The sequence below is a fragment of the Mercenaria mercenaria genome, chromosome 11 (assembly GCF_021730395.1).
Source record: "Mercenaria mercenaria strain notata chromosome 11, MADL_Memer_1, whole genome shotgun sequence".
Classification (NCBI taxonomy): domain Eukaryota; kingdom Metazoa; phylum Mollusca; class Bivalvia; order Venerida; family Veneridae; genus Mercenaria; species Mercenaria mercenaria.
In genome coordinates, this window is record NC_069371.1 from 58,986,230 (window position 1) to 59,013,437 (window position 27,208).

The following is a 27,208-nucleotide window of genomic DNA, read 5'->3' on the forward strand; positions in this document are numbered from 1 at the left end:
ACAGTCAGTTAAGTTTGTCACCAGCCTCCTCTCGATCCCGCACCAGCAAGTACCTCTTCTCCGCAAGTAACTCACAACTGATACACATGGTTTGAAAAGATAGAGAATGATTCACGACACACCTCCCATTGGTCGACTCAGCGACAACTCGATTGCTTCTATGCATGTCGGCATTTACATCTAAGTGGTTTTTTTTCTCTCCCCATTTGTCAATACTTCAAAGTGAAATCAAGACGAGATGAGGTTAAGTTCTATAAGCTGATCGTATAGTCTGAACTTTGTTTATAAAATGTATATACCGCGTTACTCTGGCAGTATAAAGGTGTGATAAAAGATGCACAGAGATACGTTTTTTCATGTTTTAAGTTCTACAAAATATCAGCTGAACTGAACTGGGTTAGGGATGTTACTGAGGGCTGTTCCTTTAAGAACGGAAGTATAGTTTTCCCAAGGATCATTTTTTCCCAATGTTTGAAATTAAGCCAACGAAATATAGCGCAAATGTGGGCCTGCTTGAGCAAAAAGATAAACGTCAAATCCCTACGAATCACTTGAGAAGTTGCCACTCACTGCGGTTGCTTTGAACAGGTCTCAATATGTAACTAATTGACTGACGTAAGAAAGCCGTTCAGTTGACTTCTGGGAAGGCAGATGGTTCTACCCAGATGCTCTCACGTCATTTAAATATCTATTCGAAGAGAGTTCTTTAAAGACCTGATTTAATTTCTACTAAGTTCTGTTCAACGTGGGAATATCCGTAGACCGCATTTCGCTACAAATATAGAACTTGAGCATTATTAGAATGGAATGTACGCTGGTGTTCAAGTCAGTTTATTATGTACCCGGAGTAGGGTATACCCTTGTCTCAATCCGTGAGTCTAGTTACCTCCACTGACCGTCCGTCCACTGAATATCATATCAGACTGAAATGAAATGAAAGTGATATTTACGTGGACTGGGCACACCTTGACTTATCTCAACTTACACTGCAGCAACAGCAAAAGTTATACTCCCATCTTTTATCACATACCACGACTTTGTCATAGTTTCGTTCGGGAAAGCGGGAAGTTCGAACGGATAATACATGTACCAGTTATAAATCGTACATTTTGTATTCAAAACCATTCATACACTGTATTATGTTCAAGTTGTGATATGAATTATGAAATTATCAACACGGGATCATTGTAACTGACAAGTGATGCTTTGTATTGGAAATAATTGCGCATACACGTACGCGTATACATGCATTGTAAAACCGCTTGTAACCATCTTTTTTCCATTCCTTGGCTATATATACACAGTTTTATATCACATGGCCGGAGTTTTGTAAACATAAAACAAAAAAGATATTAAACATGATTTTATATTGAAATAGATGTGTTTGTTTTTGGCGCGTTTATTAGTCTTATATAGTCTAACTGCCAATTTTGTCAATGTGACCTTAAAGCGATTGGAAAATTTACAGACATTCATTGAAATTACTACCCGTGCTAACCTTCGTGGGGGTGCACGTATCGGTAAATCGCAACAGTTTAAAAATAAAGGAGATTATATTAAACGTATTAGTCAATGAAAAGTCAACACTTGAAGAATAGAAGTCAAATAGAAATGGGCGTCCAGTGAGAGAAGAGTGCATTTAAAGTAAACTGCATTTTATTTGAAAAGACTGATAAAAATTTATTTTTATCTTAACACGTGTTAAGTGCGAATTTTTAAGATTTTTCAATTTCGGAAATAGACCCTTGGACTCGGCGTGAATTTATAGAAGTTGTAAAATTTTGATCTACTTGAAAGTTTGAACCCCGCGGACTTGAAGTGACGTATTCCGCAATCGAAGTATGACAAAATGTGTCTTTAATAACAAGTAATAAATATAGCAACAGCAACACACTGCAGAAAACCTGAAAAATATTTAACATTGAGAAACTATAAGTGCTATCTAGATGACAAATAATTCAGTAGAGGGACAGACAGTGAAAAGACAAAGAAAAATGAAGAAAGGAAAGGAGACAGAGGATCGAACACTGGTTGTGAAACTTGGACTGGAGTATTTTACCACTGCCGATTCCACTTATCCGGTACGTAAGACTATTTTTTTTTTATTTAAATGTTCCACCAATAATTGCATAACCTACCCTGTAAAGATAACAACTAAAACTCTGGCCTCACAAAAGTCTTTGGAAATTGAAGATAGCTAAATAATTCTACACGTTTGAAAAACCTATTCGTTTAATTGAAATAGAATGTTAAAAATTTAACTTTTAGAATCTTTGTTGGTGTGTTTTTTATGATAATACTCTCCAGTCACGAATTTCTCGTGCTATTGAGATTGACTGTTTCATATGAAATTTATATTTCTGTATAAAGACCTGTTGTATTTTACATGTTTTGCAAGTGACCACCAGGGCCCAGTTGTAACCGCTGGTTAAATTATGATTCAAAACACTAGTCTTGATGGGAGAATCTAGTATGATGTTTTGATTTTATTGTAAAGATTTTTCAAAGTTCATAATTCTTAACTCATACATTTGTTTTTCTAAGTCTTCTAAAATGTTGAAAAATAACCCTAAAAGTTAATCAACCGTTAGCTTAATCGCCTGTTAAAGTTTCGAACAACTGGGCCCTGGTTGTCCAATGGTAATATGTTTGACTGTCAGTCTTGAAGTTCTGGTTTGAATCCCGATCCAGCACTAGAAATTTCTAACATGCTCTTTTGTGTCTCCCGCCCAACTACATGTATAGGTCAGTACTGGTACTCCCCAGGAAGGGGATCCAGGCATGTTTCGGTACTCCGGGCACGTGAAACAACCAGACTTTTTATAAAGGGCTAGTTAGGCAAAGTTAGCTAGACATGCCTGAATCTAAACATTTCCCGGCGTTTTTTTTTTTTTTTTTTTTTTTTTTTTTGGCTGCCTTTATCTGAATATATGTATGTAAAACACATTGAAACGCGTTTGTCATGAAAAGGGATTGTAATACATGTATTATATACTGAAAGTGAAGGGTTTTTTCTTTGTATGAACTGAATTCATGCTATAGTTAATATGTGGATAATATGACTGTTGCCTATGAATGGATATGCAAAAAATATGCCGTCTAGTACGGTCTGCGATATGCGTTGTGTTAGTTTTCAGTCCGCACTTAAGATCCAAGTTTTAAATAAGGTACTTCCGAAACAATACTTTTTAAGTTAAGACTAAAATATGTGAAACTCGTCATGCAGCAAAAACTGACAACCTAAGTTTAATATTATTTTTTTTTTAAATATAGTTTTAGGGTAAAATATGGAACATTTTAGAAATAAGTTCTATAATCTGTATCAACTCTCAAAGCATATTCAAGCTCACTGAAATCGGTAAAGTACCAATTATCTATAATCACTGGCACCGATTTGTACGTGTTCGAAATATGTCTTTAAAATCTATCAATATAAAAAAAAATAGTCTCAATCAAAATGGGTTTAATTATTGTACGATATTTAACAAGCTTTATCTTTAACACAAATGTTACCTGTTGTTTTTGTTTTTTGTTGTTGTTTTAGTTACAAGGTTTCCACAGAAACAGAGGTATTTAAACGTTCTTCGGTCTTACCTGTAGTTATTTCAAAATTTACAAAGCATGAATAATGATTAAAGACAATTATTATAAATATGTCTGTTTTTAGTACGGTTTGTTTACTTTCCTTCCTGTGTAGGCAAAAATGATTGAGAAGAGACTTAAACATTCTTTTCCGGTTCTGTGGTTGTATAGAGACCGCTTGTCTATGTATGGGCCGCTCTCCTTTGTTTAAAGACATTATACGTGACAGCTGTTCTGGAAAGTTAGAAACATGCAAAGTATACTTTCTAATAACCTTTTTCTGTATTTTTTTGCCATATCTAACAAGGCTGGGAACTGGTAGGGAGTGTCCGAACATAACTCATTCAATAATCCTTTCTTGTCATAACCAAAACTAGCAGGGGGTGGGTGGTGGGGGTGATCATGAAGCAAATGGAAATTGTAAGTAATACAAATTTTGTCCTGTGCAAAGCTTGGTCCGTGAAATGGAATAGTTTTAGGGACGTGTCATACCAGAAATGGTTTCCCGCCTTCTGTGATAATAAACAGATGTTTGATACAGTGTGTCTTTAAGCCATCATTCAATAGAGCTTCATGCAATGCCATACAGATTATTTCAATAAAATTTGTAGTTTATAGCAAATTGTCATTTCTACCAGTATCAGTGGAGATTTCGATGACGTTTTGAGTCACAGTGCCTTTAAATAGTTTCAATTTTATAAGCCTTTTACTTTATTTACAAAGCATGAATAATAGAACGAGACATTTACTATTTTAATCACGTTAAATACTATCTAAACATGTCTATATTTATATGGTGTGTTTACTTCGTATCCTGCGTGTGATTAATCTAAAAAGAGAAATTTTCTTTACTGTCGTCAGATAACATTATATTACGTTACGTCTAAATACCTATTATTAGCCTTATTGTCACAATGAGTAAGTAAAGAAAGCTCGGGTGACGTGACCTTTCTGTTGTCTTTCAAATTCCTAAGATTCAAATTTCAGTTTTTTTTTGTTTGAAAATATTTATTTTAAGCGGAATGTTTCACCTTTGTTCTTTTTATCTGTCACTTTTTTGACATATTTGGTGAATTGGCACTTTGTGTAAAACTGACGTCACGTGAAAGAAAACTATAGCTCTTAAAGACAGCTTCCCACCACCCCAAGTCTTACTTTCTGTGATGCAATTATCAAAAATATGTGAACCTGCGTATATGTATCAAAATTTAACTTTTTAAAAGTCATTACATTAGAAAAAAAATGAGCCCTACCCAGCCCACTCCAAGCAAACCCAAATTCTACATACACAGGATTATAATTTTATTTTTCTTCGTATTTGACTTGCACCGCATGACTTTAACTAGGTGGAAAGTTCAATCACTAATTCTAATTTATGACCACAGTTTTATTAACATGAAATAACATTTACATTTTATATTCGATTAATTCTGGTATTTAAATCAGATGGAATAATATTATTCTTCTTGACAAAATTTTACGTAGTTTAAGTACCTAATCCAATACATACGCCTTTTCACGTATTATATCCACTTCAATATCATTCAGTTTTCATGGATTAAGATGGATTATGCTGTAAGCCCAATGATCCTAATATTATTTACAACTGTATACTATATTTCATGAATTTAAGATAACCGTGAAAGGATTAAAATGTTTTGTAGGAAAATTGAGTCATTTCAACCGCGAGTTCAAAGCGTAAGATATATTTCGGCTTAACTAAAGACATGCAGAACGTCGTCAAAGCCTATTTTCGCCGAGATTTGAACCCACAACCTCCAGACCAGATGTTTGACACAGCACTACTACGGCTTCTTTAACGTTAGAAGAGCTCCATACATATCATGTTGCTTTAGAGTATCTTCATCCATGATTGAAGAAATCATGGCACCAACTGGGCCGACACTCTACCCGCCACATCTCTGAAATGTTAATGAGAAGATAAAATTGATGGATCTTCTCCTTTTTTCAAATGTACGAGTGGTTAAGATCGTTGACTTCGATTCGCTTGTCCCTCACCACCGTAGATTCGAGCAGCTACACAGGTTGTCATGTGAGGAAGTCATTCGGCTGTCTTCCTACACCGAAAGTCGCCATACCCTACAGTATGTCCTCAACTGTTTCGATGTGATTTCAAATGCCATACACTACTTGAGTATTTTTACGAAGAACGTGCAGAGAGGCATCTTTCAGTGTTGTTTATTTAAAATGTTTATTTCTTTATGCATCTTTTTATTTATAAAAATCTCTATAAAGCATTTCTTCAATTGACCTTGTTTTAAATCCCACGCTGGGTCAAAATCTAAAGCAATTGTTTAAACACTCCTAAAACAATACCATTCTAAACTAAACAAAAATCTTCAACCATTTATTTCTGTACAAAATAAATATACTTAAGGCATTTGTAAACAATAAAATGTTGACTTAAAATTTCTAAAAACGTCTTAATTAGCATGTTTAAATGGATCAAAGTCTTGTTAAATGACTGACCTATAAATTTTACAATGTATCATTATCTCTAGGAGCCATCGCGATTTCTGACTTTGGTTTAACATTTCGTCCAACCTATTGTATACAAAACAGAACAGATTAACTAATACAATACACCCAAGGGATCGCTGCGTGTGATCAAATATTGTAACTACTCTCGTGCTAAATTGTCTTTAGTAAATACAAAAACTATACAAAGACTCTTTGGAGGCATAGATCGCAACCAAGCAAAATTATAGCAGATTCGTTTCGATTCAGTCTGTTCATGAAAGGTAATGTACCCCCCCCCCCCCCCCCCCCCCCCCCCCCCCCCCTTCCTCCAGCACCAGTTTATCATTTTAAATGGAGGAACTCTATTACTAGTATTCAAATATTGAATGTATTCTCTACTATCCCAAAAGACGAGAACATATAAAAAAACTGAATTCAACCTTATTCTGTAAGCATTTTGTCTTATTTCTCTTCTGAATGCAAGAGATTGGTTTCATGTATGCAGCATACTTATCCAAAGTTTCATTACTTATAGATGGAAACGAGCTGGCATTTAAATGTTAATTAGTAGCAAAACGCATTAAGTCCTTGCCTGTGTAGAATTGCACATGCGCAGAACATCGACAGTGCCAGTGTATACTTATTTCAATTTAATGGTTATCTAGACAAGGTATACTGGTTGGAAAACGATAAATAAACTACTCTCTTTCCTTTAGCGAACATTCTATAAAAGCTATTTTTAAATTATGGTGATCAATCAACACATATTTTCTTGTAATCAATCAGAATGCGTACCAGGCAAATTCTTACATTGTATATAATGATTTAGGGATAAGTTATGCATGTGATTGTGAGACAGGCTACATTTGTTTACTTTCTTTACACGTTATCATGAAAAATATGAGTTTAGCGGTCTATCAATAATATTATGTCGTTTAATTTTGCATTAAGTAAATAGTGTAACATCCCCTTTGACGTTACAATGAAAAACGATATACATGTGTGCTGTGAACCCAGGAAAGGAATGTGTTTACAAACGTACCTTTACATGTAATAATTCTACAAAGACCAGAAAAAAGTTAGCTTGTAATTTCCTCGTTATTTAGATATAGTGCTTAGGGTTCAAAAAGGCGCAGACAATTTCCTCTAAATACATTTAGTTTAGAAACCTATTTTGTTTCATTCCTGCTTTGGTATGCTGTAAAAATACAAAACAAATTCATAAATAACAAATCGATAAAAAATGTACGTCAGTGTATAAGAGACAAAGTGATTAAAAAGAAGAAAAATAATCGCTCGATCACTTGAAATGATAACCGCATTTCAAAATGAAATATCTATTAAATTGTTAATGTGTGTTAAGCTTTTGTCTTTCTTAAGTATTGATATGTCATTGGCATTCAATCATTTACCCCCACATAAGGTTAAAGTTGCGGTTTAAAACAATGATTTAGCGAAGTATCTTGCAAAATTTATGGCTTGTAACATCTGAATAGATCCAAAGATACTCAACACATTTCCTTATATTGTATCGTATGTTACATTTTAATAGTTTGGTTTACATGGGGTATATATGATCGAGTGATTAAGGCCGCTGACTCCGAAACACTTGTAGCCCTTCTCTGTGATTTCGAAACCATGCTGGATGCAGTTGTTCCATCCGACTTACTTGAGTTCTACTAAGGAGAATTAACGCGGTAGGCCATCTGCATGCTTGGGTCTTCCTCCACCAAAACAGCTTGAAATCACCACTTTTCTTAAACTGTGCCATTGAACAATATAAGGACCACATCATCATTAGTGATATCAAAATAACATCAAGTCTTTCTCCATTTCTCCATCTCACAGCTAGGCATACAATAACACGTTTGTAAAAACGTGTACATAATATATCTGTTTGCTTTAAAATATTGTGGATATATAATACTTACAGAATTCAGGTCATGTAACGGCTTTCTCCCTTAAAGAGTAGCAGAAGACCCAAGAGGTCTCTTCTGGAATTATTCTATGCACTGCTTGTCTTGCTGCTGGAAAGAGCCATAGAGCTTCTGCAAGCATGCTGGATGACTTATCCGCATGATGGCTCGAACCCACAGAGGTAAAAAAAGTTATTACTCCCAAAGTATGGACAAGTAAGTTGTACTTAAGAGATTACTGATTTTAAGGCATTGTTTTGATCACTCAAAGGAAAGACTAGTTATTATTTTTCAAAGAGATACGTCAATCTGATATCTACCAATCACTGCTAAGAAATCCAAATAATTGTCTTTGTATTGAGATGACATACAATATTGAATTCAAATAGCATGTAATTGGCAAACTATACAAAGGTATGCCTACTTAACTGCAAAAAGAAAGGACCTTGCAAGGTACAAAATTTAATAAAACTAAGCCATAAAAAAGATATATTAATATTAAAAAGGTAGACAGTCAAAGGTTTACATTGTTACCATTAGATCATACCAGAAATACTCGCACTTAACTATTCATCTAATTCCTGATTAATTATGATGCATGCTTATTCTACGAGACAGTATGAAGTCAACAACAAAAAAATGCATCCATTAAACCCAACATCTACATACGTTTAAATATGTCACTTATGCATTATACACACACCTATTTACCATTCCTAAGGTCATTATGGTGTAAAAATACACTCAAAGTCCTTTTAAGCAGAAAAAAGCTGGCAGTTTAAACATGTATTTTTGGCAAAATTCAAAATTTTATGTTTCAGTTAATTTGCAGAAAAGCTGGGTCGAATCGTTAGCAAAATTTCTTATCTGCGTAAGAATAAAAATGTTTAAGGGGACTAACCAACACATTTTAGGTGAAAAATAGTTTATCTAAACAATCCATAAAAAATGAGTGCTCTGACAGTTGTACAAACTTATTAACATAAGATTTTTGCAAGATATTTTTATAATAACCAAAAATATTATGTAGAAGGCAGTAAACCGTTGCAACGCTTTTGAAATGATGCAGAAAATATACATTTTTCTTGCATTTTTGCCAATATGTAACATTTGTTTTCACCAACTTAATCACTTTTCAGTGTCATATACACATTATTTGCCAAACTTGGTGGAAATTAACTTGTTGAAAAATTTCACCCAGAATATGGGCATCACTGCATCTTAAATCCTGCTAATTCACGTGTCCACTGAACGAGATCTTTATTCATCGAAGGTATCATATTCGAATTCATTTTCATATTAAATCTTCATTCACGTATCAATTTGCACAACTCCTAAACGTGAATATCTTATTACAATATTGTAGAGGTTCTAGGCATATATAAATAACAAATGCATACTAGTAGGTATATTATATGTTCCTATAATATACTGAATTTGTTTGACGCGGTTATATCATATAATAATTTAGTGGTTTGTAACCTTTTTTTTTCTAAAAAAATGTTGAACTATGGCAATGGTGAAGACATATCTATGAAATGAGAACCGTTACAGAACAGGTAGGGATTAAGGAAAACCAGCAGGGTTTAATTTATAAAATTATTATTTTTAGTGTCATCTTCACTGTCGGAACAATAATTAAGAATTATTCGAGAGCTTAAACCTGCACATATATCGCAAAATTTCCGGATATTGGACGCAGCCTCAGCCAGAAAATGACACGCAGAATGTTCGGTTTTCATTGCAGACGAAAGTTGAACTATATTGACACGTACCTGACATGTTTTCCAAGCAAAATTGAATTGAGTGTCTCAAAATTTTTACTTCTTTCTATATATTGTGTTTTTTTTTTTTGGTTTTTTTTGTACTTGACTTGGAAACTTTACATACAGTTTATAGGGTCAGTTACAAACTCTGAGACGACCTTGTTAAAGAGTATGTGAGTTTTCAATAATATCTAAAATAGTAACTGCATGTAAGATTGAATGCATTGAATTATTCCACAGTACGTCTTGGCGTGCTGTCATGCTATATATCACTGGTACCGGGTAGAACAATAAAAGTCTACAACGTCCTATCCGTTATATATCATATTACCTGTACATGCACGAGATTAATAAATAATTCAGGCTGATCTCCTAAAAGGAAGAGTTCTTAATTAAGAAGCCTGGATGTGCATCGATTAAGCGTTTTCTGAAAAGCATCAAGTTCCGTGCAAGCTCGATATCCAGAATTGATCTGTAGCATTCCTGTTTGGCTGTGATTTTAATGGCGTAAATATCACGTTTCATCGTTTATATTGTTTACATTTCGCACGCGGGTTGAACGAGAAGTTGTTTCAGTTGGAAGTTCGGAGACCATTTAAAGACTTTGATTTTTCTTGAGCATATTGATATATATATTTGTGCGAGCCATGTCAGTTTTCAACCTGAAGGATAATAATTGCTTAAAATGTACGAGAGACTATGATTAAATTGTCATAGGGTGTTATTTTCTCAGTGCTCATTTATCGTTAATGAACATTCTTCTCTCGGATTTGTACAATGAATAAACTTGAAATTGAAAGGATAAAAGTATTAGTATGTACTGTGCTGAAATATCTTCTACGTGATATTGAGCCTTCTTAACGAACCGATAAGTATACGTGTAGGCTTAATTGACAGACATGAAACCACACATTTACATTGAAATATTTCCTGACAAAGTTACTTTCCTATAGATCAAATTATTGACAGAAAATCTTTATAAACGTGGGCGCTGAACCTGAAATCATGTGCACTGAACATGAAAACATGGAAACTGGGATTAGTGAAGTAACCGATGAAGAGTTATATGAAATTAAGAAAGATAAAGAGATTGGTATCGGAAATGGTGAAAATAATCCAAGTAATGAAGGCGCAGGATGTACTGATGAACCGGGTGAATCCAAACCTAACTTAGCCTGTGCTACGCAAATCGAGGAGAGATCTGTTGTTATGAATAACAACTTTATTCTACCTATGGTAATTAGTTAGAATTTATCAAATGTTCAAATGACAAAACGCACCTATTTTTGTATAAGTATTTTGTTTTCCTGAGAAAAAAAACAACAACAACAAACAAATGAATATCACATATGCATTACTTGTAGTCTGCCTATTACTGTAAAATCATTATTACATTATTATTCACGGATGACAAATTTTCGTGGATTTAGAGCTTGCGTTAATTCCCCACTTCCCACGTTTTTACTGTAGATCTCTGATCTATAATCCTTGTTATTGATGATCGGCACCTCCCGTGATGTGATAAGCGGAGATAGCCGAACCATAACGGTCTGCCACACTCGCTAAAAATATCCGTCTAAGGGAGACAACAAGGTATAGTGTTGATCTCGATAAACAAGGAAAGATAATAGAATCGATTTTTGCCCAATTCTTCAGTATGCGAAATTAAATGCCATCTAAAAAGTAAAATTCCCATTAATCTCATCATCAAAATTTGAAATCCACGAAACCGTATCCCCACGAAATAGCTGTTTGGGCCCAAACCATTATTTTTTTGCCCGCGAAATCAAATGAGTTTACAGTATTTGAAATACATAGCTTACGCTGATATAGGTCACAATAGCGTAAATATTTTCCCTATATATTCTATATAAAACTGACCTTTTTCAAAGAGCTACCAAACATAGCTAGACCCATTTCAGAGAACAAATCCTTACCTCATTTTAAAGAGTTATGATAAAACTGATATAAAATGAAGAGAAAAGTAGGGGTCATGTATCTTCTAAGAGAGATTTCTCTGGTCACATTTGCTTACTGTAAACTGACATCAAAAGCACACTGCTGTAACCTGGAAGTACTACTCATACTAAAATTGAGCTTGACTTCACCAAATAAAACCTGCTCTCCCATTTTTCCTACCAAAATGTCAAAAATACACCCACAATGAAATTTAAACAGAAACTAGCTTCAATTTTGACCTCTGTTGCCATGCCAAGTGAAAAATTAGTGTTCAAATGCCTGGCAGCCATTACGCGACTAGACCAGATGGCTCCCACGCTGGTTCCTTTAGTATAGTTAGGCCTATAAGAAAAACTGTTTTTCTGTAATAGTCTCAATTTCATTTGTATATTACCAGTAACACATCTGCATGAAAAATACCAAGTTTCAGCTTTCCAGGTTTTATGGTATTTTCAGTGATGCGGGTCCCTGCGCCAATTTTCCTTCAGAAATGATGTCGCGACATAAATTTTAACCAGTTCTTCTAGCCAGAGCTGGTTTTTGCCCTATTTCATACATTTTTACCATAATTTGCAAGCAAATTACACACTAACACTTTGAAATATACCAAATTTCCCCTCTGAAAGGTATAGATGGGCAAAATTTAGAGTGTAAATGTGCATTTTTTTTAAAAAAAATACACCCAACACAGTGAAAATGTGATTTTTTGGGTTTTTATCAATTTTTGCAGCAAAATTTCAATGAAATGCTCATTTTTTACCAAAATCTGACCAAACTAGTTCATTTATATCAATATCTGGACAAATCTCAATTTTTGCCCACATTTTCTTATAGGTCACAATGGCGTAAATAGTTTTCCCTATATATTCTATATAAAACTGACCTTTTTCAAAGAGCTACCAAACATAGCTAGACCCATTTCAGAGAACAAATCCTTACCTCATTTTAAAGAGTTATGATAAAACTGATATAAAATGAAGAGAAAAGTAGGGGTCATGTATCTTCTAAGAGAGATTTCTCTGGTCACATTTGCTTACTGTAAACTGACATCAAAATCACACTGCTGTGACCTGGAAGTACTACTCATACTAAAATTGAGCTTGACTTCACCAAATACAACCTGCTCTCCCATTTTCCTACCAAAATGTCAAAAATACATCCACAATGAAATTTAAACAGAAACTAGCTTCAGTTTAGAACTCTGTTGCCATGCCAAGTGAAAAATTAGTGTTCAAATACCTGGCAGCCATTACGCGACTAGACCAGATGGCTCCCACGCTGGTTCCTTTAGTATAGTTAGGCCTATAAAGAAAAGTATGCTACATTTCTGTCCGGTTTTGGAAGAATTCTTGATTCTTTGGAAAATATGCACACATCACTTTATTTTGTGTCCATGGTCTACACTTCTTGCTTAAAATGTTGATCATTTCGGGTCTCGGATCCAAGAGTATAAAACCGAATACTAGCATTTGGTTTTCATCGGTCTCTGGGCCTGTCGTTTTAACACTTACCTTTGTGGTTAGTTTTAAAGCTCTAGCACCTGACTGATTAATTCACATTATCTCCAAACTCAGTTCTTTATCCTAAGCATACTTATGTCATGCCCACATCAGAGTTAGAACCCATAATATGTTGTTATTGTTGTTACAAGTAGACAATCATCTCATGCGAACTCGCTTCTTTTATTTCCCGACGTGCATTTTATAACAGCAATATTACATTCAAAATAAGAGATCAAATTTATTCTAAATCGTGATCTTGATGCATTCTGATGCAAATGAATCAAAAACAGAACATTCATTGGATATTTATAGTCTCTAATGACTAACTTTAAGGCTGCACCTCCTACGAAAAGACATGTCATATTCTCACCGGAAGTGCAAGACATTGTATGCGTCACGGATAGAAGTATCTTGGCATATATGAAGCAATTTAGCAAATGGACATCCGAGAAGTTTTTATCGATTGCACACTATTTATGTATACTATATGTACTCTTAATATGTCACTTTCTTAAAGTAAAGGTGTTATTATTATTATTATTATTATTATTATTATTATTATTATCATCATCATCATCATATTTTAGATTCATGCACGTTTTGCATTACTTTCCCTCAAGTTATATTTGTTTCATTTTTTTTTCAATTCATGAAACATTATACTCCTTAATTTAAAATGCAATAACTTTTTATAAAGTGATGTAGTAAATATAAATATTAAATTGTGAAGAGGCATTTGGTGAATGCATTTACAAAGTACCCAGTTGCAGTATAAAACTTTGCATTTTTCATTTTTTTTTATTTTCCTTTTATGTTTAGGCCATGGAGGTAACCCACTTTATTATCTCACGGTAACTGATATAATAGAGGTCGGAGAACCAGTTATTAACCTTACTAGAATATATTATAGACTATTTAAAACGAATTTCAGCAAAATACGTTTTCACAATATACACAAAAAATGCACATAAAAAGTCAAAATATACTTTTTATGCCCCCGAAGGGAGGCATATAGTTTTTGAACCGTCTGTCGGTCTGTCCGTAATTTTCGTGTCCGGTCCATATCTTTGTCATCCATGGATGGATTTTCAAATAACTTGGCATGAATGTGTACCACACAGTAAGACGACGTGTCACGCGCAAGACCCAGGTCCGTAGCTCAAAGGTCAAGGTCACACTTAGACGTTAAAGGTCATTTTTCATGATAGTGCATTGATGGGCGTGTCCGGTCCATATCTTTGTCATCCATGGATGGATTTTCAAGTAACTACGCATAAATGTGTGGCACAGTAAGACGACGTGTCGCGCGCAAGACCCAGGTCTGTAGCTCAAAGGTCAAGGTCACACGTAGACGTTAAAGGTCATATTTCATGATAGTGCAATGATGGGCATGTCCGGTCCATATCTTTGTCATTCATGCATGGAATTTAAAATAACTACGCATGAATGTGTGTCGCACTAAGACGACGTGTCGCGCGCATGACCCAGGTCCGTAGGTCAAAAGTCCTAAACTCTAACATCGGCCATAACTATTCATTCAAAGTGCCATCGGGGGCATGTGTCATCCTATGGAGACAGCTCTTGTTATACTATGTAAAAAGTTGTGGTAGATCTCTTCAGATGATATATGTTTTCAATTTTCTTCAAAACGGATCTCAAACATTTTTTAAATTTAATGAAACAAAACAAACAACAACAGCAAAACAACAGCATCAAACTGTCGGTAACTTTTCCATGACATCGCCCTCTTAATAAAAGTTTTATTCTTTATCAGATGTGGATATTTTGTGGATATTTTGATTTTACTGATGTGGGTACTTTTATGTGCTGCATATTTTGGAAACCAACTTTTTGTGGTAAGGGTATTGGTTGCTGGTAATTTATTATCGTTCATATATTTAGTTTTTGGAGCTTATTGTAGCAATACATTTATAGTTTCGATGCCATTTTTTTTTTCAAATACGTGAAAAAAAATTATATTTATATCTACAATCCTATAAGGAATCATTTGCTATCCGATGATTTTCGTAAGTGTATTAGTATTCTCATAGAATATGTGTACTGAAAAAATACTGAAGATAAGCATTCTATGAACGTCCTTTTTATTAAATAAAGGTGCATTATGAAATCTAGAAATCCGTGTATGATTAATGCATTAATGCGTTAACAATTCTTTTTTTTTTCTTATACATATTTTTTGATACAAACCTTTTAATTAAAAAAACAACAACGAAATTTAGATATTCCTTTCAACACCATAAACCTTTATACTTTGAGGAACATTTTATTTTAGTTTACAAATCGACTTGTCTATCTATATATTCAAAATACTTACATGTATTCGGCACAACTGTTACGAAGGGTTCTATGAAATAAAGAACGCAAAAAAAAACAATCTCGTTAACTTCGCGTTATTTTCTTTTAACTTTTTTTTCTGACAGAGCTCATCATAAATATTTTCTCTCCAGTAAATATGACATTTTAACAGATTATGTCTCTTTTGAAGCCTATATAGTTAAACAAATGACATATGTGTGATAATTTATACGCACACCAAGGCAGTTAATATGATAGCCTGTTTGAATAGATAATGAATCAAACTGAGGCCGACAAATTCAAAACTGATACAGCTTTCTTCTTTTTTTAAAAAAAAATTAGTTCTCTTAAATACTATAATACTAAAAATACAAATACTTTGGTATCTAGTAAATTTGACAATTTTAGCAATATGACTACAAAATTTGTCCAAAGTCTAAAAGTTAAAAAGATGTACGAATGTCTACACGTGTTTAATAATAATAATAATAATAATAATAATAATAAACAAGATGGACTGTCATCCCTTACCTAACTTCAGCAACCACTTAAACCAGTGTATTGAAGGAATTCAATGATGCAGATGAGCTAGTTGATATAATAAAGGCTGAATTTTAAATGTATATTAATGCAGTTATTAGAGTTATTATCATTATAATTTTGTTTATGCATGTTGTCTGCGTATATTAAACAGTACTTCACGACCCTGCCCTCAGTTATAATGCTTCAGCAGGGATGTGCAGCTTGATATTGTGAAAGGGGAGTATCTTACCATAAATCATAGTGCTAACTATCACAGGGAGGAAAATGCCGACAATGCCGATTAAAATATTTGACATTGTGTTTGCAAACTTTTCCGAACCGTTTTGCCATTGATGTGTAAGGTGCAATAGTGTTCCACCCATGAGGAAGAATTGACCTCATGACCGATATTGCAGAAAATCGATATCAGGGGAGACAACAGCTATTTGGTATTGGTAACATATATTGGTAACAGGTGACCGGTATTGCGATGTCGACATCTACTGCCTCCGGGTATTGTCACCTGGATGTTTATTTCAATATCAAGGGTAATAAAAGGGAAGGTTTTTCATAAGATAATTAAACAAGCTTCAATTATCACTGGAGTTACAAATTATGGAAAAGGGATTTTTCATTAGAAATAAAAGAAGTCATTTTTATCAAATGAATGTTTAATATGTAATTTTCTGAACCATAGCATTTTTAACATGTTATTTTATAATAATTAAATTTATTTTTATATCAATAGACCATATCTATCAGCAATAAAAACCATATTTTCATATAAAATTATTTTCATACATATTTCTTATATAAGAAGAATGTATATTTTAACATGTTTTCGAAAAACAATGTAACAAATCGGCTGAACATTGCTATCTGTAAACCATTTAGATTCAAGTTAAAGGCAAATATCGATGAAGTCTTTTATTTATTTATTTTTTTCATTTTCACCAAATCTGAAATGTAAATGACCCTTAATCTCTAGAAAAAAGGAGGTTCGTACCCATAGACACATCCTTTTATATTTATATAGCACTAGCATTGATATTTTTACGGCGTCTCCCATCTATAAAATATGCTGTCGTTGAAAAATAAAATCTGACATATATATTTAAGAAAATATGATCTGATCTTACGTTGTTTTAAATAACGCTGTCTTTAAGTATAATATGTGTAAAAGACCTAGGTACCACCGCCCCTTCCCCCCCCCCCCCCCCCCCCCCCCACACACACACAACAAAAAAAAGAAGATCGAACCATGTTTTATCCGATTTTATAACTTTTACGGCCATAACACATTCTTGTCCAAAAAAAGGAAAACAAAGACAAATATCAAACAGGGAAGTCACAAAATACTAATAAACTTGACGAATATATTTTAAAATTGTCTGATTGATATGTATTATACCTGCTGCCACTATCACGTCCATTCTTATGTCACAAAAATACATACGTAAGTTATTTTTTTTTTTTTTTTTTTTTTAAACAGCTGTTTACAATTTATAATTACACAGGTGTAGGTTTTGAATTATTTTAATCTGAAATGGTTGAACATCACACGTATATCAATTCAGTAATTCTTAACATATAGACAAAATAGGAAGTTTAATGAATCGAAAATTATGGTACGTTTGTAAAATTTAAAAAAAAAAAAAGAAGATAGTGGCAATCAGCGTGGTACAGGTATTTTGCCGTATCCAGGCAGACATTATTCATTTTAATATAACTACACATATTCCACCAATATATGAAAACTGTTTGCAAAATAAAAAATATGCAAAAGATTAAAATCGCATGATAATTTTACCTTGTAATTACAAAACAAATACCCGTATTAAATTCAAAACGCAATTATAGCCTTATCAGTATTATAATCGTCTGTGTTGTTTTAACGTTCCTTATTTAGAGGTAATTGGCAAGTTTTATTACAAGTCCAATAAAAAGTATTTATGCGTGATGCATACAGCATTTTATTACTTCTATATAGAAATTTGTTTCATGTAAAATTATCTTGAATTGAACATGTACAATAAATTATGAAAGTAAGTTAATCACGACGACATTTATGATAACTGAAAAGATCATGAAACCAGGTAAAATGTTCACGAAACAAAAATATATCATTAAGTTACTGAAGTAAAATTCAATTCTGTTTTAAATGCAGATATTATTCGCATTGCAAAAACATTCTTGTACACAAAAAAAAATGCTCCGGACATATTTTTCAGCTTTAATTTATTTACTCAAATTTATTAAGTAAAATATGTACAAAAAATTCTGTATTTTACTTTTTTACGACAGTTTGCATTTGTGATCCAAGGGTCGATAGGAAAGCTATCTCTTTTAATGTTTAATTGACATAATTGGCATAATTGACACTTGATATTTAAATGTATATGAAATAAGGTGAGAACAACAACATAAGAAGAAATGCGCATCTCTTTCTTTTTAGAACCGAAATATTAAAATGCAATATTTATCTTATATTGTTTTTGTGATATTAACACAAAATGAATTACTAGCGAAGTAAAATTACATTAAATGATTAAATCATTACTTTAACCTTTTGATCACAATACCGCATGTTCACGCGGCATACTATAATATCGTCTGCTTATGACGCTACAACAACAACTTCGCGCTGAAGTTAATTTTTCTTCGAAATTAGTGGAAATAAACCGTCTGAGAACGAATCAAATTTTTATTTCACAAAAATGAAATAAATATCATTCAAAAGATAAATTCAATGAGAGTAGGAAAGTTCTTGCACCTAAGCTTTCATATCAATGGTTTTATACAAAAAATGCTTTGAAGAAACGCATGTATGAGATTTTTGCACATTTTATATGGAAACAAAGAAGGGAAAAAATGACGAAATGATGGCATCAAACTTCATGCGAAGAACGAATCAAAAATTAAGATAAAATTTAATTAAAAAAAACCTTGTGATGAATCAAATGTTTAACTTTGGTAATATGTTTGCACCTAAGGTTTCTTATTTTTAGTAATTTTGTTATTAAGTAAAATGTGTACATGCCCTTCTTATTTCTATATAGAAAATCTGACCGCTATCGATTATTGGCCGGAGGAATATTCTTCGGTATGAAACATTATAAACTAAGAATGGTAAATTATTTAGTTACATTACCGGTCCTTCGAGGTCATATCACATTGCAAAGGAATTGAATCCTGTTTCGAGCTTATTGGCTAATATGACAAAATATTGTATAGTAATATGACAAAATATTGTATAGTAGTCTTTTACGTCAACGGAAGTGTGCATCAACATCTCTCGTACTTGTAAAATATCAAAATTATCTATTATATAGGTGGTTTGTTTCAGTTTTAGATCAATTTTAACAGCTTAAACGCATATACAAAACGAGAAGCAGCTTTGAAATTAAAAAAAAAAGTCATATCTCATATTTTCAAGGTTCAAATTCAGCGAGCAATTAGCACACTGTTTACGCAATATGTCACTAAAAGTCATCTTTTTAAACAGCTATAGCTTGATAAAAGAAATTTGCCCTCAAATATGTACATCGGAGATTAATTAATTCAACGTTAGTATAATAATGCTGTCTACTCTGATTTTTGACGCTTCTAATATAGCCAAACAAATTAACTTTTGGAGACGAGTCCTCTGAATTCTCTTTCTAAGACATTCTTTCATTTTATCTTTCCCAGTTTTGTAAAAGTTAGGAATACCACCAGTTGCTGATGTCGATGCGTTCCATTCAATATCATTTACAAATCATATGTGCCCATGAAACGCATTTTGTCGTCAAGTTTTGGTAGTGTCTAAAATGTGAGGCGTAACAAAAACTTTCGAAAGGGTTCATGTATAGTGGATATATAGTTAAAAAGAAATATAGGCCAAGTGCGGCTACAAATGTCAGTGTGGATTTTGTAAAGAAAACAGAAGAATCAAATATAAGTATCATTTAGAAATTTTAAGGTTTTAATATATTTATTATGGCATAGAACTTCAGTGTAAATTGGCTAGAACATGTGTAAGTGGCCAGATAGCTCAGTCGGTAGAATATCGACAGGATAGTACGATAATGCTCAGTCGGCGTATAAGTCCTTGTATTCAAAGCGTTTAATCGAACGCTTTTCAAATGTCCATAAATACCCCATAAAGCAACTTGCCTAACTCTGCGGTCTTAAAGTATTGTGAAATGGGGACGCCAGTGATCTATAGTTATTTCTGTCACACAGGATGTGCGTTCGATACACACTTAGGAACACGAGCATGACAGCAGAAGGCTTGAAAGCAGACAAAGAATGATTTAAACTTTCTTCTCGAAATACTTAGATAAATAACGCAGTCGTTTTGCATACTTGTCCAGCCATTGTTTATATTAAGAAATGTCCAACCACTGTTTACATCTAAGAAATGTCCAACCACTGTTTACATTAAGAAATGTCCAATAGTTTACAATAAGAAAGTTGGGCCTTTATTCTTATACATTTTTTTTTGACATCTACATGTTCATATTTTTGAACATTTTTTACCTTCTTTCGGGACAAGATAAATTATAATATTACCCTGAATCTGCCAAAAGTGACAGTGATAGGCAGTCGACACTGACACCTTTCTTTTTCATGATGAAATCACAGGAATGATTTTAGAAATATGTGCGCATGTTTACACGAAACTTTCAAGCGCGCTCTACAAAGAAGAGAGTATTAAAATGCAATAAACTAGGACTGATGTATACAGTTTAATGTGCCTATTATGACGGGCACATCATCAAAATAACAACCTTTGTACAATTTCTGAGAATATTTGATACGAAAGTGTCATTTTAATTAGACTTGTCATCATTAAAACGGTCATAAATTTTATTTTATTAAAAGAGCAAATTGACCTATAAGACGCAATAGCCTACATTAATTATAAATGAAACAGTATGCTCCTATGTACAGTAAGTGGGACATAAACTCCAGACGAAATATCTTTAGCCCCGCTTCCATTTTAAAATACAGTCAAAAATGGTTTCAGTGCCAGACATTTAATAACGTCACAATTTACTAACTTTGTCGTTAAAGACATTAGTTGTCTAAAACAGTTTTAAATAATAAGATATTTACAAGAACAACAATTAGTCTCTTCATACAAGCATACAGTTATAACTCGTTTGCTCGGCCTTTTCCGCCAATATCCGGCATTTTACCGACTGATGGGAGTAACCATGCAGATAAAGGCATAACCACACTCAAGTTTTTATTCTTTATTCTATATAAGAATGACACCTTCAAATAGCTGCAGCACACTCCAGAATTCATTTCAAATGTTTGTAACGTACACTTTACTAAAGCACATCGTCTGTGCTGAACAAAAATCAAAAGAAAAGTAGGGTTCATGTTTGATTCACGAAAAATATTTTAAGCCAAGCGAACACATTGCAAAATCAGCCCAAAAATGAGACCAAAATTGTAGTGGTGTAGTATGACCTAAGTTACCATGACTAAAATTTTATATTGCAATTATTTCACTGAAATGCAGCTCAAACTGTCTGTATTTCAGAAAAAATGTCATCCGTTTAAAGTATTTATGTTTATATGGTGCATTAAAACAATATTAAATTACATGACAGAAACTAAATGATTCAAAGATTACCCTCAAGTTAACAAGACACTAATATTACTTGTTGGAGGGAGTGGTGGGGTGGGGGGGGGGGGGGGGGGGGGGGGAGGCTCCATGACCACTTAATTATATAACCGCCAAGATTGAACAGCTATGAATGTGGAACTAGGACGTTTGTTAAGCAATCCTATATGTGCCATGTGATCAGTCCAAGGCTCAATGCCCTGTGGGGGACCTAGATCATGCATCCCTCTGTAAACATTTCACATGATCAAATTTGTCCCGTTGTGATTTAATTAAGCACCTATCAACCAAGGAAGAACTGACCTAACCTCCGAACACCCAATCAGTTCTTTTTCTAACCACTTCCGCAATTAAAGAGATAGATGCGCGTTTCAAAATATTTGATAACACTCGTTCGGTTACCTGTAAATTTTAAATAACAAATAAAAGAGCTCGAATTTATCTTTAAAGCGTGTTTGAAAATTTAATGTTTCGATAAGAACACACATTAAAATAAAATACAAATGAGCCGCACCATGAGAAAACCAACATAGTCCATTTGCGATCAGCATGGATCCAGACTAGCCTGCGCATCCGCGCAGTCTGGTCAGAATAGGATCCATGCTGTTCGCTATAGGTTTCGCTAATTGCGATAGGCTTTGAAAGCAAACAGCATTGATCCTGACCAGACTGAGCGGATGCGCAGGCTGGCCTGGATCCATGCTGATCGCAAATGCACTATGTTGGTTTTCTCATGGTGCGGCTCAAATATATATTGACCTGTTATCATGTAAGTTTGTGTTTAAAACTAATCGGTTGAATCCTTTTTAGGCAATTTAAAAATAACAGATAAAAGGTGTTTGAATAAATTCGAGCGAGGCTTCACATATAGTTCTGAAGTTGTACTTTTCTGAACCATCATTTTGAAAAGAGTGCTTCTTGTAAATTATACGTCAAACTTTTTTTTTTATTAATCTGTTTCAACATATATTTCACTTTCTATCAGAACAGAGAGAATATGTGTCTCGTTAAAATAAAACGAGCCTGATGAATAAGAGTTTAATAGTATGCTTATAAAATACGAAAGAAACAAATATAGAAACAAATAAACTAGTAACATTTCTCTGCTCGTTTCTGTGTTTGTTACATTCTCATAACAATACAGAGATCATCACGGCTTAAAATTGAAAATCGATGCATGCTTGATTTAGCTGTCAATATCTGATGATAAATCAGCATGAACTTTGAGGTTTTACTGTCCTATCGTTATTTGAAAAGAACTTGTTGATAAATTATTGGGAAACTATTTAAAGCGCCTCTTATATAGATAGACGGTAAACTGTTTCGGTTTCATCATTTATTCTATCATGTATGCAGAAGATGGTGTTTCAACGCATGTTAGCCTTTCGTTACATGGTATTTTACTTATTAAGTATAATCTTAACACATTTGTGCCAATAAGTTTATACAAAATATAAACTTCACAAAGATTACCAAAGTAGAAATTTTCAGTTTTACTTGAATATATGGACCAGCTACTTTAAGGTCAAGGAGATGCGTCTTACGGGTATATATATTTTGAAACTTAAAGAAACACGGTTACACAATTACAAACAGTTTGATGTCAAATAAAGTGCCGAAGTTTTCTTTCAAGGAATAAGTTCAAGTGGTTTTTAAAACTGGATTTTGATACCTTCCAGGTGAATATATAAATCAGTAAAGTTTATTTACTATAAAAAAAATAACCGCACACTTTCTCAATGGAATAGTAGCACTGTATCAAATAAAAAAGCTTATGGTCTTCTCATCGAATCTTCAAACTTTTTGCAATAAAAAAATAGAATGGTACACACTAGCTCATATGGTTCATTGATAAAATTAGAGATAACAGGGTTTTCAAATAGTCTGGCAAGATGTTTGATTATTTTTGTGTATGCTATCTCATTTTCTTATGTCGCCACCGGTAGCACATATGGGCGACTGCGACTCCTAGTAAAATTCAGTAAAAATGTAGTGCAAGACAAGGCTATAATTCCAGAATCTTCTCTGTTCCACTAGCGTTCCAGGTGTAAAGCTCCCATATACGGCGCTCTTATCTGAATGTTAGTTATCTCAGCTGGGTGAGCGAGGATTCGAACTCACAACCCCATAGACAACCCTTGGTTTCATAGCCAGACTTTGTTTACAAAGGACCACTGCGTCCGCTTTGATAATCGATAACGGGTAGCTATTTATATTTGCTTAACCACGTACCGCCTAAGCCCAAAATAGTTCTAACTTTAACTTATTTCTATTTACAGGAATCTGTAGAAACAAGAGAAAGTATGGAGGACGAAAGCAGATCAAAGAAACAGAAAAGCGTAAGTTATAAATACAAATAAGTACAATGAAATAAACGCCTCACTAATATTATCATTTTTGTACGGAATGCCATGATAATTTCCAAAAAATGCTAAATGACAAATAATTAAAATTAAGTGCAGATTGCCAAATGACCAAAGGCATTAACAAACCCACAATATTATAACACATACCGTAGAAATGCATCTTTTAACTGCAAATTTCCCTCGGACTCAACTTTGTCTATAAAGTATTATACAGGCGATTGTTGACTGCAGCAAACAATTTTTTTCCTATGTTGCATGGTCAATAGAGCATGCTAAGTATCAGACTGTTAGAATTTGATATGTGTTCCTATGGCAGACCGGTATGGAAGGTCGGTGCGTCATGCTTAATGCAAAATGCTAAACGACAAATAGTTAGTTTGCTAAATGCTTATTGTCAAATACTGACTGTCAAATGGCAATTGTCAAACGACAAATGCTAATTGTTAATTGCGAAATGTAGTCATTGGCCTTTGTAATATTATCTTGTTTTTCTAGACATTTTAGAGTAAGCAGTTTGTGTTCCATGTTCCTTTGACTGGTAGAACATGTTATTGCTGATATATATCAGACTGATAAAACATTACATGTTTACGCAAAATTAAAATTAACATTTGTTAGTTTAAAGACACAAATCATTAACTCATTAAGTTAATGACTTTTACGAGAATCATAAAGCAATTTGCAAATACCATTTGGCATTCAGCATTTAGCATTCGGTATTTAGCATTAAATATATGGCACATATCGTTTTCTATGTAGCTATTTGGCATTTAGCATTAAGTTATTGGCATTTAGCATTTAATATAATTTATTTAGCATTTTGCAATTAGTACGGTGCACCGGGCTTCCATAGTGTTCACATACTAAAGAAATTTTACATTAACTCACACTTCATGCTAGACATGTCGAGGAATAGAAATCTTTTAAAATATTTACAGTTAGCACTTGTTCATTATAAAAGGAAATAAGCATTTGACATTTAACAATTAGCATCTGGCTTTTAGCAAGTATGTATTAAGCATAGAAAAAGTGCATTTACTTGTAAGATGTAGGTGTTCAAAGTATTTCTATTTACCAGATTTTTAATAGTATACATGTTTTTCTTAAAGGGGTTTTTATAACTCGTACAAATGGGCATCTGTGTTTGATTTTAATTTTAAAGAAATTCGTTTAGAAAGCAGCCATTTGTGAAATGACGGTTTATCTATCGGACCACACCGAAGCTAAGAAGTGCATTTATTCACTTGGACATTTTCTCCATACATAAATGTATTATCATCTAAACCATTAGCTAGCATTATCAACTATGTAAGTGATTAATTTGTACTGAATTCAAATATGATTTAATGTACATCAGTGGTATAATCATTGAAAAACAATATTAGTTTATTGTCTTATAAGATTGAATTAATTAAGCGAGTATGTCCCTCATCTATAGCTCGAGATGTTTCGTCCTCGTCTATCATGTTTTTGTTCTAATATCTAAATATTTTATGTCTATCCTGTCATTTATTGTCTTTCAGAAAAGAATTCCTAACAGGATATGGCCATGATATAGTTTACGCTGCATATCACAGCATCCCCGTTTTATAGGTTACTACACAAACAACAAAGTCAGTGCAATCACCTAAAACACATCTTCAGCGACTTTACAAACTAATTTTATATTTGACAAACGCAATGAATATATACATAACTGTACTTCATTTGCAAAATGATTCATTTATTAGGAATTTGAAATAAACAACTTGTCTTACTTTTTAAGGAAAAGAAAGATGGCCGCTTTTACAAATTTGTGAAGAGACATTTCCTGCAAAGAAAGAACAGCTCTAACGATGTCAAAGAAATCCGAATAGTTCCGGATGGCGATGAATTTAAATGGGCGCGCAGATCCGCCGGAAGTGCTGCATCACGATCAAGTAATGAGACTACTAGTAGCGATGGCGATAGACTGGAAGTAGTCCATGACATGGCGGAAGAATATATACCGGAAGTGTGACTCTTGTAGTAACTACAGTAACATTTTGGTGCTAAAATGTAAGTAATGCATAAATGTATACCCTTAAAGCTACCACTTTAAGTTTTTGCTACATGCACAACATACTAGTACTCTGTAGTTAGAAAATAAAAAAAAAAGAAAACAATTTTTGTAAAGATAAAAGTTAATTGTCATTGAAAATTCATTGCAAAAAAAAAATAATTAAAAAAACTTTCTAATATCTTATTTTTCGGCGGTACCGTCATTAGTCTGTAGGCAGGTGTTTGATAATCGAAACAAAATATTTTGCAGCAAAAATTGCCATGGAGAGATTCTCATGACGTCATATCCGTCCTGCCTGCCAGCTTGCGCCATGACATATCACACTGCCATTCACCAGATCTGACCAGTCAGACGCTTGAATAGCCACGGAATTCGGCTTTTGCTTAAGTCATGGAACTTCTCCAAGTTTAATGTCATTCGAAAAAGAAAAAAAAAGAAACCACACGACAGAGGACTTGTGCTCAAAATTATTATGAACTAAATTTCCACATACAGGTGTGGTGTTTGACAACATTTCATGCAAAGTTAACTTGTGGCTTACTCTATATTCAGAGAAATGATGTGTCATCAAAAAAGTGTCTAGGTGTCTTATTTGAATCCACCATATTATATGACGTATTATGTATGCATAATGTGTGTCTAGTCGATATAATATTCCTATCACAGTTTCATATCAATTAGCAAGTTTCATAATGAACGAGGATCATGGTTGAACTTTATCCACATTTATATTATTTATTATACATTTTGTATTGTACATCATTATTTTCATATCTATCAAATGGACCTGCTTCGGCCGCAAATAAAATAATTTCTATCCTTACCAGTTCAAATTCCTTGCAAAAAAACAAAGAAACTTTCCCTAAGATCAGATGTTTTTTTAAATCTTTGAAAACTTTGCATATTTCATTTTAGCTTTTACATTTATGAAAATATTTAGCTGATAAAAAACTTTGCATATTTCATTTTAGCTTTTACATTTATGAAAATATTTAGCTAATAAACAGCCCTTCTTGTATTAACTTAACTTTCTTCCATTTCATATTTTCTATTTCATCCATATCAATACTTCAGTTGTATATTGCACTCTTCGTATTTCAGTACTTACTGTTATATTCTGTATACACATTTTCCTCG

At 33.4% G+C, this 27,208-nt stretch overlaps 1 protein-coding gene across 2 annotated transcripts; it reads left to right on the forward strand.

Annotated features, from left to right (window-relative positions):
• Positions 1-1,493: 1,493 nt before the first annotated feature.
• LOC123531963 (uncharacterized) lies at positions 1,494-26,510 on the forward strand. Of its 2 annotated transcripts, none has more exons than XM_045313284.2 (4): positions 1,494-2,081; positions 23,944-24,003; positions 25,796-26,067; positions 26,321-26,510. In XM_045313284.2, exons 1-3 carry the CDS (start codon positions 1,947-1,949, stop codon positions 26,027-26,029), a joined length of 429 nt encoding a protein of 142 aa, XP_045169219.1. In that variant the 5' UTR covers positions 1,494-1,946; the 3' UTR covers positions 26,030-26,067; positions 26,321-26,510. The 2 variants fall into 2 exon arrangements, with proteins under 2 accessions (XP_045169219.1, XP_053373487.1); XM_053517512.1 differs by lacking the exon at positions 1,494-2,081 and adding an exon at positions 10,214-10,981.
• The last annotated feature ends 698 nt before the right edge of the window (positions 26,511-27,208 follow it).